The 16,535-nt window shown below is 41.7% G+C and overlaps 1 protein-coding gene across 2 annotated transcripts in view; it reads left to right on the forward strand.

Moving 5' to 3' along the window:
* The window catches only part of E2F3 (E2F transcription factor 3), a 41,960-nt gene that overhangs the window by 19,730 nt on the left and 5,695 nt on the right, over positions 1-16,535 (forward strand). For both annotated transcript variants that reach the window (XM_014940733.1, XM_014940734.1), the window contains exons 2-4: positions 7,677-7,788; positions 10,078-10,297; positions 13,203-13,361. In XM_014940733.1, the coding sequence (XP_014796219.1) occupies positions 7,677-7,788; positions 10,078-10,297; positions 13,203-13,361 (491 nt within the window). The remainder of the gene's footprint in view (positions 1-7,676; positions 7,789-10,077; positions 10,298-13,202; positions 13,362-16,535) is intronic.

Genomic DNA, 16,535 nt, shown 5'->3' on the forward strand with positions numbered 1-16,535 from the left:
CCCTAGCAATTGTAATATCTTCTTGAGACTACACCAGACTTTGTCATCTGCCCTTGCTTAACTTGCCCGGCTTATTCCTCGCTCTGAGACCCTGACGGAGACACCGGAGACACAGCTGAGTGCTAAGACCCATTTCTCTGGCTTGCTGCTTGCTTCACCCTCAGCTGTCACTTAATACACACAATTTATTCCTTGCTATGCTTGGTCATTTCCAATCTTCCTATTTTCCTTGCTCAGTCAACCCTAAATGGGAGTTGCTTTCCAACTCCTCATCCCTTCATTTTTTCTTTTTTTTTTTTTTTTTTTTTTTTTTGGAATCAGTTATTTTATCTTCTGTCCCCATCTCAGCAGACTTTGTCCCAGTTTACTTTCGTTCTTGTTCTGAGTTCAGCTTTTGTCCTATTGTATTTAAATCTGACTGCTGCTGCTCTAATACACCCTGAGTGCCTGCTAGGGGAGCAGGGGACTTAGATGTGTCTCATCCTGGATGGGACCTCCTAGGAGATGGCATGTGCATGGCCTGGGCAGACCCAAGAGCTTCACCACTTGCAGTTTGAAATGGAATTTGGCTGTTGGTTTTTATATTGAAAATGTACCAGCTGTGCTTTTCCAAGTTCTTCTTCAATTTGGTATTTTGAGGGAATAGAAAGGCACATGCCTGGCTCAGATCATCCTTCTGTCAAATTTTACGTGCCTGCTAAAGCATGGTGGGTGCAGCATATTTCAGCCCAAGGCTTTCCAGAAGGTAGCACAGGTAATGTAATTTGTCTTAGTTCTGTCTCTTGCAAACTGTGCAACTGTCTTACATGCAGCAATAAAGCTGAGGGAGACATCTAGCAGGAAAAATTTCAAATGCGCATAGTTTGGCAAAGTTACGCTCCATGGTTTTATCATTGGAAAGAATTAGAGGACGTTTTACTGCTGCTTCTTCCCTCAAACTCAGAAATATAAGCCTGATAGAAAATGAGGCTTTAGTTTGACACGGTGTAGTCTTCAAAAACTGCTGCTGGTTGTCCTGTCCCCCACCACAGCACTTCCCTCCCTGCGATCTTGACAAAACCCCGAGCTGGCTGTTACCTCACATTTAGCACTTTTTTGTAACTCTTACAAGGTAACACTCTGACTTAACTTTTTTTTTTTCTTTTAATCACTGAGACCAAGTATTGTGGAGTGAATTTCATCAGGTCCTGCTTACTTGAAAATACTTAGCTTATCCTAGTAGATTTTAAACTATTTTCCTATAGACACAAGTGTTCTTATGAAGGCTTTCTTGTGAGTTTGCCTCTAATGTTTTTTGGTAGCTATCTAGGCTGTTCTTGGGGTTTTTAATTTGGAAGAAGGATTGAAGCTAAAGTAACTACGTAGGAGTCAAGGTGCCACCTGTTCTTTAGCGGTCTGCACTGAACAGCAGGTCCCAGTGGTGCCCAGTGACAGGACAAGAGGAAATGGGCACAAACTTGAACATAGGAAGTTCCATCTGACGTTTGCCTCTAATGTTAATTTTGGTAGCTATCTAGGCTGTTCTTGGGGTTTTTAATTTGGAAGAAGGATTGAAGCTAAAGTAACTACGTAGGAGTCAAGGTGCCACCTGTTCTTTAGCGGTCTGCACTGAACAGCAGGTCCCAGTGGTGCCCAGTGACAGGACAAGAGGAAATGGGCACAAACTTGAACATAGGAAGTTCCATCTGAACACGAGGAGGGACTTCCTCACTTTGAGGGTGGCAGAGCCCTGGAACAGGCTGCCCAGGGAGGTGGTGAAGTCTCTGTCTCTGGAGACATTCAAAACCCACCTGGACATGTTCCTGTGCAACCTGCTCTGGGTGGACCTACTTTGGCAGGGGGGTGGACGAGATACTCTCCAGAGATCCCTTCCAACCCCAGATCATTCTGTGATCCATAGTTGTATCTATACCAGCAGTTGCTTATGGTATGGAAAGAGAAAATAGTTGTATCTATATCAGCAGTTGCTTATGGTATGGAAAGAGAAAATGGAGTCAAAAAAGTTGATACCAAACATTTTAGGCCTTCACCAAGGGTTTAGGCAGGTGTCTGGTTCAGATCAATAGGATGCTTTCCTGTCACTTTCATGTCTCTTGCTGGATGTGTCAATCTGTGGCTTCACCTGTCTCACTGCCCTGTGTGCTTGATGATCCTTTCATGATCCCCTTGAGGAATCTGACTTCCCTTTATTGCACTCAAGTTTCAAGTTGCTGAGAAGTTCTTAATCTCTACGCTTCCTGTCTTTCCCTGTCATTGGGGTGCTTCGTGCTGGTGTCCTTTGGCTTCCTATTTAGCAGGTCCCATCTGCTGTGTGAGAAGATTCTGCATGCTGTGATGGATCAAATAATGCAAATAAAGACAATACAAAAACTTGTACAAATACTGCAAATAATGATTATAGGGCTGTAGAAGAAATGTTATGCAAATCAAGATTATCAAGTTTCAAGTTGCTGAGAAGTTCTTAATCTCTACGCTTCCTGTCTTTCCCTGTCATTGGGGTGCTTCGTGCTGGTGTCCTTTGGCTTCCTATTTAGCAGGTCCCATCTGCTGTGTGAGAAGATTCTGCATGCTGTGATGGATCAAATAAGGCAAATAGAGACAATGCAAAAACTTGTACAAATACTGCAAATAATGATTATAGGGCTGTAGAAGAAATGTTATGCAAATCAAGATTTTATTTTTTTTTTAAAAGGGTTACTGATTCTGCTGATTGCTGAACACAGATCTTGAGTTTTCTGAAGGGAAGTCTGGTGTCAGGAAGCACTATGAATAATTTTGGAGATGGGAGAGAGAAACTGTGAGTCACCCAGGATTTCTAGTGCAAAGACAAAGGCACTAGAAAAATCTTTGGTCTGTAAGTCAGGGAAGAAGAAATCGAGAGAATTTACCGCTTCAATCCTGCATCTTGTTATGCAGTTTGTAGAACAGGAAGGGGAAGAAAGCACTTGCTGAGTGACGTGTAACATCTGGCCAGAAATGAAACATTCCTCAGGGTTTGCTAAAATTGCTTCTCAGTAGCTTCACCAAACTTTTTTAAACTCTTCTAAAATATTTCGCTCCGTATCTCAGGTTTACTGGGTGCCTTGTGCCCTACAAAACAACTCTTTTTTTTAGCACTCTCTTGCTGTTTGGTGTTTTTCCAGAAGCTGGTCCATAGCCCTGTGCTGCCTGTAGGTACAGGAGGCTGGAGAGACCCCCGAGAGCGTGGTGTTTGTACCACCATCCCCTGACACACAGGGACAGGCTTGCACTGCTGCTGTTCTTTCACTACCAAAACCAGATTATTTGAAGTTCACAGGAGAAAGTTGCAAGTGTTTAACCGCAAAAGTAGGGGCAAAATACCATTGTTTGTCTCTGGCAGACGAGTTGAGGCAACAAGTTTTGATGTGTCGTCCAAACCAGAGTCTCTGCTCCACATGCCTGGCTCAGATCATCCTTCTGTCAAATTTTACGTGCCTGCTAAAGCATGGTGGGTGCAGCATATTTCAGCCCAAGGCTTTCCAGAAGGTAGCACAGGTAATGTAATTTGTCTTAGTTCTGTCTCTTGCAAACTGTGCAACTGTCTTACATGCAGCAATAAAGCTGAGGGAGACATCTAGCAGGAAAAATTTCAAATGCGCATAGTTTGGCAAAGTTACGCTCCATGGTTTTATCATTGGAAAGAATTAGAGGACGTTTTACTGCTGCTTCTTCCCTCAAACTCAGAAATATAAGCCTGATAGAAAATGAGGCTTTAGTTTGACACGGTGTAGTCTTCAAAAACTGCTGCTGGTTGTCCTGTCCCCCACCACAGCACTTCCCTCCCTGCGATCTTGACAAAACCCCGAGCTGGCTGTTACCTCACATTTAGCACTTTTTTGTAACTCTTACAAGGTAACACTCTGACTTAACTTTTTTTTTTTCTTTTAATCACTGAGACCAAGTATTGTGGAGTGAATTTCATCAGGTCCTGCTTACTTGAAAATACTTAGCTTATCCTAGTAGATTTTAAACTATTTTCCTATAGACACAAGTGTTCTTATGCGTTTGCCTCTAATGTTAATTTTGGTAGCTATCTAGGCTGTTCTTGGGGTTTTTAATTTGGAAGAAGGATTGAAGCTAAAGTAACTACGTAGGAGTCAAGGTGCCACCTGTTCTTTAGCGGTCTGCACTGAACAGCAGGTCCCAGTGGTGCCCAGTGACAGGACAAGAGGAAATGGGCACAAACTTGAACATAGGAAGTTCCATCTGAACACGAGGAGGGACTTCCTCACTTTGAGGGTGGCAGAGCCCTGGAACAGGCTGCCCAGGGAGGTGGTGAAGTCTCTGTCTCTGGAGACATTCAAAACCCACCTGGACATGTTCCTGTGCAACCTGCTCTGGGTGGACCTACTTTGGCAGGGGGTTGGACGAGATACTCTCCAGAGATCCCTTCCAACCCCAGATCATTCTGTGATCCATAGTTGTATCTATACCAGCAGTTGCTTATGGTATGGAAAGAGAAAATGGAGTCAAAAAAGTTGATACCAAACATTTTAGGCCTTCACCAAGGGTTTAGGCAGGTGTCTGGTTCAGATCAATAGGATGCTTTCCTGTCACTTTCATGTCTCTTGCTGGATGTGTCAATCTGTGGCTTCACCTGTCTCACTGCCCTGTGTGCTTGATGATCCTTTCATGATCCCCTTGAGGAATCTGACTTCCCTTTATTGCACTCAAGTTTCAAGTTGCTGAGAAGTTCTTAATCTCTATGCTTCCTGTCATTGGGATGCTTCGTGCTGGTGTCCTTTGGCTTCCTATTTAGCAGGTCCCATCTGCTGTGTGAGAAGATTCTGCATGCTGTGATGGATCAAATAATGCAAATAAAGACAATACAAAAACTTGTACAAATACTGCAAATAATGATTATAGGGCTGTAGAAGAAATGTTATGCAAATCAAGATTTTATTTTTTTTTTAAAAGGGTTACTGATTCTGCTGATTGCTGAACACAGATCTTGAGTTTTCTGAAGGGAAGTCTGGTGTCAGGAAGCACTATGAATAATTTTGGAGATGGGAGAGAGAAACTGTGAGTCACCCAGGATTTCTAGTGCAAAGACAAAGGCACTAGAAAAATCTTTGGTCTGTAAGTCAGGGAAGAAGAAATTGAGAGAATTTACCGCTTCAATCCTGCATCTTGTTATGCAGTTTGTAGAACAGGAAGGGGAAGAAAGCACTTGCTGAGTGACGTGTAACATCTGGCCAGAAATGAAACATTCCTCAGGGTTTGCTAAAATTGCTTCTCAGTAGCTTCACCAAACTTTTTTAAACTCTTCTAAAATATTTCGCTCCGTATCTCAGGTTTACTGGGTGCCTTGTGCCCTACAAAACAACTCTTTTTTTTAGCACTCTCTTGCTGTTTGGTGTTTTTCCAGAAGCTGGTCCATAGCCCTGTGCTGCCTGTAGGTACAGGAGGTAGCACTCTCTTGCTGTCTGGTGTTTTTTCCAGAGGCTGGTCCATAGCCCTGTGCTGCCTGTAGGTACAGGAGGCTGGAGAGACCCCCGAGAGCGTGGTGTTTGTACCACCATCCCCTGACACACAGGGACGGGCTTGCACTGCTGCTGTTCTTTCACTACCAAAACCAGATTATTTGAAGTTCACAGGAGAAAGTTGCAAGTGTTTAACCGCAAAAGTAGGGGCAAAATACCATTGTTTGTCTCTGGCAGACGAGTTGAGGCAACAAGTTTTGATGTGTCGTCCAAACCAGAGTCTCTGCTCTGATGGAGAGAGCCGCTGCAAATCTCTGGATTTTAAGTCTTTAGCGTTTCCCCTCCTCCTCACACCTGGTTTTGAGATTCTCTTTTATCTTTAATTGTATCCCTTTGGCCTAGTCTTCTCACGCCCTGAATTGTTCCCTTTTCACCCCTCCTTCCTTTTCTCTTAAAGATCTCCGGGTGGAGAACCACTTAAAAAAAAAAAAAAGTGTGAAATGTATTTCTCCCTCTGGAATAGCTGTAATCTTAATTTAATCCAATTACGTTGGCTAAACATATTAGCTGGATGCTTTTGTTAACAGTTGACCTTTATAAAATCTGTGTCCTTGGATTAGGGAGCCGGTGTCTCGGGGAGGGGAGCAGAGGTGTTCCCTGCTGGTAGGAGCTGCTGGTGATGGGCTACTGGGAGCCACTGCCTGCATCACTTAGAAGGATGCAGTCAGTTTGGTTTTGCTCTGTTACTGACGAATTAGCACCTTGCCCCTTCCCAAAATATAGAGAACAGTGGCTTGAGCACTCTGCACGTGCTGTTGCACCGTGGGCTTATCCAACTTCTCGTTTGCTTCAACTCGCCTTTTAATAAGCTTGAGGTTTGCAAGTGGAGCCCGGCACAAAGATGTTAGTTAGCTCTCCATAAGTAAATGCATAAAAAATGAATTTATTTAGAGCCTTTTGTAGTTTGCAGACACAAAGTAGAACGCATAAGATAAATCCACAATACAGAAATATCTGTCTGCAGCTCCACAGCAGAATGTATTATTTTATCTTGGCTCGCTGAGGAGCAGAACATGATGCAACCCTTTGGGGCAAGTCTGAAGAGCAAGCAAATACAATACTCTGAATTATTCAACCTAATTGAATAAACAACATTCTTTGGAAACAGCTATTTGGCTAAACTTCATTAGACGTAAAACTTCTTTTTCTTCTTTTCCCGTGTCTTCCCAGGTAATGTTCTTTCTATTGTTAGGATAACAAACATCCCCAGATTAAATTTCAGTAACTTGAGTAGTATAGTAGGGTATAGAATTGTTTCCAAAGTCAGTAGATTGTCTTTCTGTCTAAGAACGAAATTCATATTGGTGGTGGTTTTCATTACAATTTGTCTGTGTTGCCTAGTTTAACAGTTTCATTCATTATTTTTATTATGCAAGTGTGCACAGCTTTATTTTGAGCTGGAAGCAACATCTACAGCTGATTTTCAGGCATTGTCTTTTTGGCAGTGCTTTTGCTCCACCTTGCCTTTATGGAGACAGCTTTAATGCAAATGTGCTAGTCAATGTGAAATGAACGTAGTGGCTGGGCTTTCAATGAGCACAAAAAATACCAAGAAGCAGAGGAGAACAGTTGTCCCATGCTCCTTGGTGTCACCTCTTGTATTTCATTGATGGAAGTTTTATAGTAGTGGAAATTGCTGGTTCTCTCAAAGCTGTCCTTTGAAATGGTGAAGGAAAAACATAACTTGTGCTAATACTTCCTGTGCACAAACTTACATTGATATAAAGAGTTTTCCAACAGAAATGCAGCTGTGTGGGTGCATACGTGTGTGTGCTTTAGAGATGCTCTTTGCTTTTTTTAACTGAAATGTTCTCAACTCAATTGGGGGTAGAAATCTTTCATGTGTACTTCAGAAGTTCCAGACTAGACCGAAGGAGATCATAAAACTGTCACTCAGCTTTTCAAATTAAAAAAAAGTTGCTGAATTTTCAAATAAAAACCATATCAACCTTTGCCTTTGAGAGTGATGTATTTAAGTCCACCTTAAAATTCCAGTAAATATTCAGATTCTCTTCTGGTGAATATGGGGTACGAACCTGTACCACTACCTTGCTGTGAAAAGTTCACTGCTGTCTGCCTTTCCTGTAGCCCTAATATTGTGTTTGATAAAGTGAAATACACTTCTTAACATCCATTAATAAAAAGAAATATATGTTGGGGTTTTTTTAACAGGCAAAACGAAGGCTGGAGCTGGGAGAAAGTGGCCACCAGTATCTTGCTGAAGGACTAAAGACTCCAAAGGGGAAAGGAAGAGCTGCAACAAGAAGTCCAGACAGTCCAAAAAGTAAGGACACTGGTGACATGCTGTGTGGCACAGAGTTTTTTTTTATTTTACCAGCTTGAGATCAGAGCAAATAAGTATAACAGGCGGCGTTACCCTGCTGGAGAAGTGTGTTTGTTACTCTCCTCACCTGGGTGTGCGTGCAACACACTCAACCCCACAGCCAGGGAGGCACAACGAGTCTGTAGCCTTCATCGCTCCATTCAGGGCTGCCGAGAGGCTGCCAGGTCTGTCCCTCTGTCCAGGACCACCTCTTCAGCTGAGGACACGAAGCTGGGGATGCTCAGGAGAGATAGACACGGAGGAATCAAGATATTCTGATGGGATTAAACACGCAGTTATTAGGCAAGGCTAATCAGGCCAGACTCCTCCTTCCCTGCTAAAGCTATAGCAGGGCTGTAGGGCTCTTTCCCCCAGGCAGGGATTTGGAAAGAGTGGTAGCTGTGCCCCAACAGCGTTACACACTAAATGCTTTTTTTGTGGGCTCTGATGTTCCTTCTCTCCCTGCAGTATGACTGGATTATTGCTGCCACTGTGAAGTTTCTGCAAGTATTAATTTTTGCACATTGTGTGTTGCTTTGGGCAGTAGGTTTCTTGCAGCAGGAGCTGAGGGGGGTGTAGCCTTGCCATCTTGTTCTGGGGGATTTTCAGCAGAATTTGGCTTGTGGAAGGAGGGCAGTGGGGAAAGGAAGGGGCTGGGTGAGCAGTGGTAGTGATGGGAGGGCAAGAGATGTGAAGGGATGCTTGTCCCTCCTCACCAGTCTAAGTCTTGTTTCTATTGAGGCAGATGGGGGAAAAAATGAAATTAACCGAAGATACAAACTTAAATCGGACAAGTTAAACAACCACAGTTGTTTTGATTAAACTGAACTTCATTAAGCTAAACAAAGGTGTTTTTTTAAAAAAAAAATTGTTGAGTGTGTTCTCACAAGTTCAGTACCACTCTGAGCATAGGATGCTGCTGCAGTGTTGATAAGGCTGTCCAGAGAACTTCTTGCTGCATGACCAGTAGCACATGCCATTTTAGGTGGGGGTCAAGTGGCTTCAAGTTGCCTTCTCACTCTGATCCTCTTAGTCTTTTCTAAAACCCAAAGGAAAACCAAATAAAACTGCTCTAAAACCAAAAAAAAAAACCCCTGCTCTAAATTCAGAAGGACACCTTACTGATGTGGATATTCCTCCATGTCCCAATGCAGACAAGCCCCGAATCTACCAAAAAATGAGATTTGGCAGGTTCTCGTTGCAAACAGGCAATGACTTCATTTTCATCGAAAAGCCATCGTATTCTTCAGAATATTTCAGGGTAATCTAAAGGTTCACTTTCAGGTAGGATTTCAGTTTTGACTGACTTCTGCAGTTAAGTGTGGGACCTGAACCTTGAAAACATGAAAATGACCACCAGATCAGCCTAAGATCCATCCTGCATAATGTTTGACCCCACCTGAAGCAAGTGAAAGGTTTGAGATGTACAGTAAAGGTTTTGCTAACAGGGAAACTTTCAACCCAGTAGACTTCTAATACCGACCTTGACACAAAGGCTTTGAACATTGAGAATTAGAAATTATTGTGATCTATGCATTTAAACTCTTAAAAGCTCAACTGTGAAGTACATAGTTGCTACACTTGTGCATGGAAACAGCAAGTTGTCTAGTATGATCCAAGCTGTTTGCTGACCTCTAATTCAAAAGAAGTGGATACTCTCGCATTGTTTGGTTGTGGAGAAATGATGATTATAAATTGCATCTTGTGTCAATGTCCTCTAATTCACTGGAATTTTCTGTACACGTGGAGTCTGATGCTGGTGGAATCTGTCATTGTCTTCACCCACTGAATTACACCTAAGTCCTGCTTAATTGCATGTGAAACACCTTACAAGAGGGGAAAATCAAACCCTGGTGAGAGCTGGGTATCAGCCCAATGAAGGACCATCATAGGGGAATTTTTGGTGTTGCTGCCAGGATAAATAGATACTAAAAATACTATTAAGAATTCACCTAGTGAAAGCCTAAGTAGAATATTGCTATATGTATCCGTCAGACTAATGGAAATATTTGCATTTTAAAAAATGTATGTATTTGCTCATGTACCTGTGACTTTTGGAAAAGTACATCTTGAAATACAAATAAATACCCAGTGGTAAGTTGTGTCTTAATGCAGAGGTTTGAGAGATTTCTCTAGTAAAAATGAAAGAAATATCTGTAACATGTATCCTTTCATTTCTGGATGCTGCTTTCGGAACCAAAAGGAGAAACTTGATTTATCTGGGTTTGGTTTTTTTTCTTCCTTTCCAAGCCCCAAAATCTCCTTCAGAAAAGACTCGGTATGATACATCACTTGGCCTTCTTACAAAGAAGTTCATTCAGTTGCTGAGCCAATCTCCTGATGGGGTCTTAGATTTGAACAGAGCGGCTGAGGTCCTCAAGGTGCAAAAAAGGAGGATTTACGATATCACCAATGTACTGGAAGGCATCCATCTCATTAAGAAAAAATCCAAAAACAACATTCAGTGGATGTGAGTATTCATTATCCTTTTCCATTCCTGCTGGCTGATTTCGCTGTCACAGACCAGCAGTGGTTTTCTTCTCCCACCTTCCATTCTAACACTTTGCTCCAAGCAAGACTCCTCCTTCCCTGCTAAAGCTATAGCAGGGCTGTAGGGCTCTTTCCCCCAGGCAGGGATTTGGAAAGAGTGGTAGCTGTGCCCCAACAGCGTTACACACTAAATGCTTTTTTTGTGGGCTCTGATGTTCCTTCTCTCCCTGCAGTATGACTGGATTATTGCTGCCACTGTGAAGTTTCTGCAAGTATTAATTTTTGCACATTGTGTGTTGCTTTGGGCAGTAGGTTTCTTGCAGCAGGAGCTGAGGGGGGTGTAGCCTTGCCATCTTGTTCTGGGGGATTTTCAGCAGAATTTGGCTTGTGGAAGGAGGGCAGTGGGGAAAGGAAGGGGCTGGGTGAGCAGTGGTAGTGATGGGAGGGCAAGAGATGTGAAGGGATGCTTGTCCCTCCTCACCAATCTAAGTCTTGTTTCTATTGAGGCAGATGGGGGAAAAAATGAAATTAACCGAAGATACAAACTTAAATCGGACAAGTTAAACAACCACAGTTGTTTTGATTAAACTGAACTTCATTAAGCTAAACAAAGGTGTTTTTTTAAAAAAAAAATTGTTGAGTGTGTTCTCACAAGTTCAGTACCACTCTGAGCATAGGATGCTGCTGCAGTGTTGATAAGGCTGTCCAGAGAACTTCTTGCTGCATGACCAGTAGCACATGCCATTTTAGGTGGGGGTCAAGTGGCTTCAAGTTGCCTACAGAGAACTTCTTGCTGCTGCATGACCAGTAGCACATGCCATTTTAGGTGGGGGTCAAGTGGCTTCAAGTTGCCTTCTCACTCTGATCCTCTTAGTCTTTTCTAAAACCCAAAGGAAAACCAAATAAAACTGCTCTAAAACCAAAAAAAAAAACCCCTGCTCTAAATTCAGAAGGACACCTTACTGATGTGGATATTCCTCCATGTCCCAATGCAGACAAGCCCCGAATCTACCAAAAAATGAGATTTGGCAGGTTCTCGTTGCAAACAGGCAATGACTTCATTTTCATCGAAAAGCCATCGTATTCTTCAGAATATTTCAGGGTAATCTAAAGGTTCACTTTCAGGTAGGATTTCAGTTTTGACTGACTTCTGCAGTTAAGTGTGGGACCTGAACCTTGAAAACATGAAAATGACCACCAGATCAGCCTAAGATCCATCCTGCATAATGTTTGACCCCACCTGAAGCAAGTGAAAGGTTTGAGATGTACAGTAAAGGTTTTGCTAACAGGGAAACTTTCAACCCAGTAGACTTCTAATACCGACCTTGACACAAAGGCTTTGAACATTGAGAATTAGAAATTATTGTGATCTATGCATTTAAACTCTTAAAAGCTCAACTGTGAAGTACATAGTTGCTACACTTGTGCATGGAAACAGCAAGTTGTCTAGTATGATCCAAGCTGTTTGCTGACCTCTAATTCAAAAGAAGTGGATACTCTCGCATTGTTTGGTTGTGGAGAAATGATGATTATAAATTGCATCTTGTGTCAATGTCCTCTAATTCACTGGAATTTTCTGTACACGTGGAGTCTGATGCTGGTGGAATCTGTCATTGTCTTCACCCACTGAATTACACCTAAGTCCTGCTTAATTGCATGTGAAACACCTTACAAGAGGGGAAAATCAAACCCTGGTGAGAGCTGGGTATCAGCCCAATGAAGGACCATCATAGGGGAATTTTTGGTGTTGCTGCCAGGATAAATAGATACTAAAAATACTATTAAGAATTCACCTAGTGAAAGCCTAAGTAGAATATTGCTATATGTATCCGTCAGACTAATGGAAATATTTGCATTTTAAAAAATGTATGTATTTGCTCATGTACCTGTGACTTTTGGAAAAGTACATCTTGAAATACAAATAAATACCCAGTGGTAAGTTGTGTCTTAATGCAGAGGTTTGAGAGATTTCTCTAGTAAAAATGAAAGAAATATCTGTAACATGTATCCTTTCATTTCTGGATGCTGCTTTCGGAACCAAAAGGAGAAACTTGATTTATCTGGGTTTGGTTTTTTTTCTTCCTTTCCAAGCCCCAAAATCTCCTTCAGAAAAGACTCGGTATGATACATCACTTGGCCTTCTTACAAAGAAGTTCATTCAGTTGCTGAGCCAATCTCCTGATGGGGTCTTAGATTTGAACAGAGCGGCTGAGGTCCTCAAGGTGCAAAAAAGGAGGATTTACGATATCACCAATGTACTGGAAGGCATCCATCTCATTAAGAAAAAATCCAAAAACAACATTCAGTGGATGTGAGTATTCATTATCCTTTTCCATTCCTGCTGGCTGATTTCGCTGTCACAGACCAGCAGTGGTTTTCTTCTCCCACCTTCCATTCTAACACTTTGCTCCAAGCAGTCATCCAAAATGCCTTCTGTCAGGATAAAGCTTTCTTTTTCTGTTAAGACAAGTTTTCAGTGTATAAATAGCATTTGTCAGGGAAATTAGAACCCAGCGTTTTGTCTGGATACTGGATTAACTCATTTGCTTGTGCAAGTGGAGTAAGTTTTTGGGTACACATCTCTACTGCCTTCCTTGGTCTTTTTCAGGGTGTTAGCAGAGAGGGGAGTTAAAAGCAAGATTTTGTAAGCTCTTAGAGATATTCGACTTTTCCATCTTGCTGGCAGTTCCAAAATGTGTTGTCATGAGAAAAAGATGCTTTTTCTGGAAAGCGTCGTTGATGTTGACTCGCTACGGGCAGGTGTAGGGAGAAAGGGGGGCGAAGGACTTGGGCTGTGGTGTGAAACCCTGCCCCTTCCCTTTCCCGTAGTGCGGGGACAAGGTTTACAAATGCCAAAAGGGTGTCTTCCTTCCTTGTATCCGCAGGGGCTGCAGCCTGTCGGAGGACGGTGGCATGTTGGCACAGCGTCAAGGCCTCACGAAGGAGGTGACCGAACTGACTCAGGAAGAGAAGAAACTGGATGAGCTAATCCAAAGCTGCACCCTGGACCTCAAGCTGCTAACAGAGGACTCGGAGAATCAGAGATATCCTTTTCGCCAAGACCTCAAAAGTGGTCGGTCTTCTTCTTGCCGTGCTGCTCTAGTGCTAAGAGGATTCCTGTGAGTAATGTGATACGAAGCATCAGACGTTTCCAGAGGTTGGATAACGGGTTTTAATGTAGTTCTATATAAAAGTCATTTAAGCCACTTGCACCTGTAATGCTTCTGGAATGTCAAAAAAAAAAAAAAAGAGAGAAAAAGGTATGAAGGAGCCCATTCACATTCATGTTCACATACAGTAAAACCAAGAATTTAGCTGATTCATGAGTGACAACATCAAAATCCTGTGCTTTTCTGACTCTTGAGCCCATGGCAAACCCCATTTTTATGTGTGCAGTAATTATGAAGGCACTAGACAAAGTCTTTGCCAGGGTAACAAAGACTTGTGTGTGTGTGTACTCATTACTTATTTTTATTTTTTTACATTAAACTGACATGTATACATAATAGACACAGAGAGGAAAATAAACTTGGGAGCCAGTTTAGTATGAAACTTGCAATGAATTTTTAGATTCTTCTTATTAGAGAATCTATAATAAAATATCATAGATACAGGTTTTATGAGCTCTCAAAATGTCTATTTTAGGCTTCATTATTTGATGTAATAGCAGAGGATTATTTTTATTTTTTTTACATTAAACTGACGTGTATACATAACAGACACAGAGAGGAAAATAAACTTGGGAGCCAGTTTAGTATGAAACTTGCAATGAATTTTTAGATTCTTCTTATTAGAGAATCTATGAAGGAGCCCATTCACATTCATGTTCACATACAGTAAAACCAAGAATTTAGCTGATTCATGAGTGACAACATCAAAATCCTGTGCTTTTCTGACTCTTGAGCCCATGGCAAACCCCATTTTTATGTGTGCAGTAATTATGAAGGCACTAGACAAAGTCTTTGCCAGGGTAACAAAGACTTGTGTGTGTGTGTACTCATTACTTGATTATTTTTATTTTTTTTACATTAAACTGACGTGTATACATAACAGACACAGAGAGGAAAATACATAATAAAATATAGATAAAGGTTTTATGAGCTCTCAAAATGTCTATTTTAGGCTTCATTATTTGATGTAATAGCAGAGCTCATTTGTGTAAGGTTCATACGACTTCCGGTATATTGACTGCAAATACTGCTTTTAAGCAAGAAATTCTTATTTTCACTACATTTTCCACCTATGAGCAACAGAAGAGAGTGTTTATTAAACTCTGTTGTGAAAACTTTTATTACTTCTAACAGTAGTTTGTAAAGAGCATCTAATAAGGTGGACTTGATCTTATGTTTTGAAGGGTAGGAAATAGCTACAGGAGAGTCAGTGAAATGTGATGTGAGCTGTGTAAATACTGTCTTTTGGTTGTGCTTGCATCTCAATGTGTATGAAAGCAAGACCATCGAGTGGCATAGGGTTAGGCTTCATTATTTGATGTAATAGCAGAGCTCATTTGTGTAAGGTTCATACGACTTCCGGTATATTGACTGCAAATACTGCTTTTAAGCAAGAAATTCTTATTTTCACTACATTTTCCACCTATGAGCAACAGAAGAGAGTGTTTATTAAACTCTGTTGTGAAAACTTTTATTACTTCTAACAGTAGTTTGTAAAGAGCATCTAATAAGGTGGACTTGATCTTATGTTTTGAAGGGTAGGAAATAGCTACAGGAGAGTCAGTGAAATGTGATGTGAGCTGTGTAAATACTGTCTTTTGATTGTGCTTGCATCTCAACACATATGAAAGCAAGACCATCGAGTGGCATAGGGAGTAGGGTCAGCACTGCCTTGATCCACGAAGGGATTTAAGCAGAACAAAGCCGAGCATTAAAATTCTCCATATTTCTAGTGCTGTTTGCTGTGGTAGAGTTCCCTGCCCTGGGGGTGGGGAGCAGCATTAGCAGCACCTTGGCCTCATGCTTTTGGATTTAGGAGGGTGTATTCCCCAAATCCTTCTGTGACTCTTAAGTTTACTGATAATAGTAGCCATTATTGAGAAAGCAATGTGGAAGTGTGAAACCTGGGGATGAATCCGGGAGCATCCTGGTATGGTCTTCTGCTCACCTCACGTTAAGTTTCCTGATAATAGTAGCCATTATTGAGAAAGGAATGTGGAAGCATGAAACCTGGGGATGAATCTGAGAGCATCCTGGTATGGTCTTCTGCTCACCTCACCAAGGTGTGACATGAGGTGACCTACCCAACACTCACAGAGCTGAGAAGCCTTTTGCTTAATCTCTAAAGGTGAAGTTGCTGCTTTTGAAAATGTTTTTCTTTTTCCTCGTGGTTAGGTAGTGCCAAAACGCTGTGTGTTTCCCAGGAGTGTGCTTCCCCATCTCCTTTATATAAAGAATCAGACGGTAACTCATCGCTACCTCGAGTGTTTTGGGATATGCCCAGCATGAGCATGGGGAGCTTTTAGCTACAGCAAGGATGATTCTTGTTGAAAGCCTTTCCTTTGTTCATATAGTGACAGCCACCGTTGCTGTAATTTGTACTCTGCCTGTACAAGCCTTACTAAACCTTTCTAAAGGAGCGGTAAAAGCCCTGATGAAAGCCATTTCCCTGAAAGCTGACCTGTCGCTTTGCCCCCTGACCTGTTACTTGGCATTTGGTCCAAGTCAGATGTGAAATGTCTTGGCGTTTTGACCTCGGGCAGTTTGTCTTACTGTACGGCAACAGTAGCCATTTACCAAAATTATTCACATTTACACCCCCTTCCCCCTGAAAAAAAAGTATAATAATAAATTAGGCTCTTTATTTCTGTGGCATAAATATGCTAGATAGTTCACGGAAGGGAAAACTAAAGTGCTGGAAGTGCTTGCGTGTGATCGTGGCTGTTTCACAGTTTGCAACCAAAAGCTCTGTGACACCTCGGTCACACGGGTCAGTACGTGAGGCACCACCACGCGAGGACCCACCAAAACGCTCACGTTGATTTGGACAGATTCGTGTTGACCAGCAGAATACTCATATTCGTTCCCTGCTTATGCAAAAATCAACTTTCTGCACTGTCAAATTGTTTAAAGTAGCTGTGTAAGCAGATTTTTGAAATAAAATCTTAAAATATAAATGAATAAATAAATATATGAATATATAAATGGTTTTTAAAACTCCAATTGAAAATTGAAATTATTATTTTATTGATGACTTCAAAAATATAT

This window comes from Calidris pugnax, unplaced genomic scaffold (genome assembly GCF_001431845.1).
Source record: "Calidris pugnax isolate Ruff unplaced genomic scaffold, ASM143184v1 scaffold8, whole genome shotgun sequence".
Taxonomy (NCBI): Eukaryota; Metazoa; Chordata; class Aves; order Charadriiformes; family Scolopacidae; genus Calidris; species Calidris pugnax.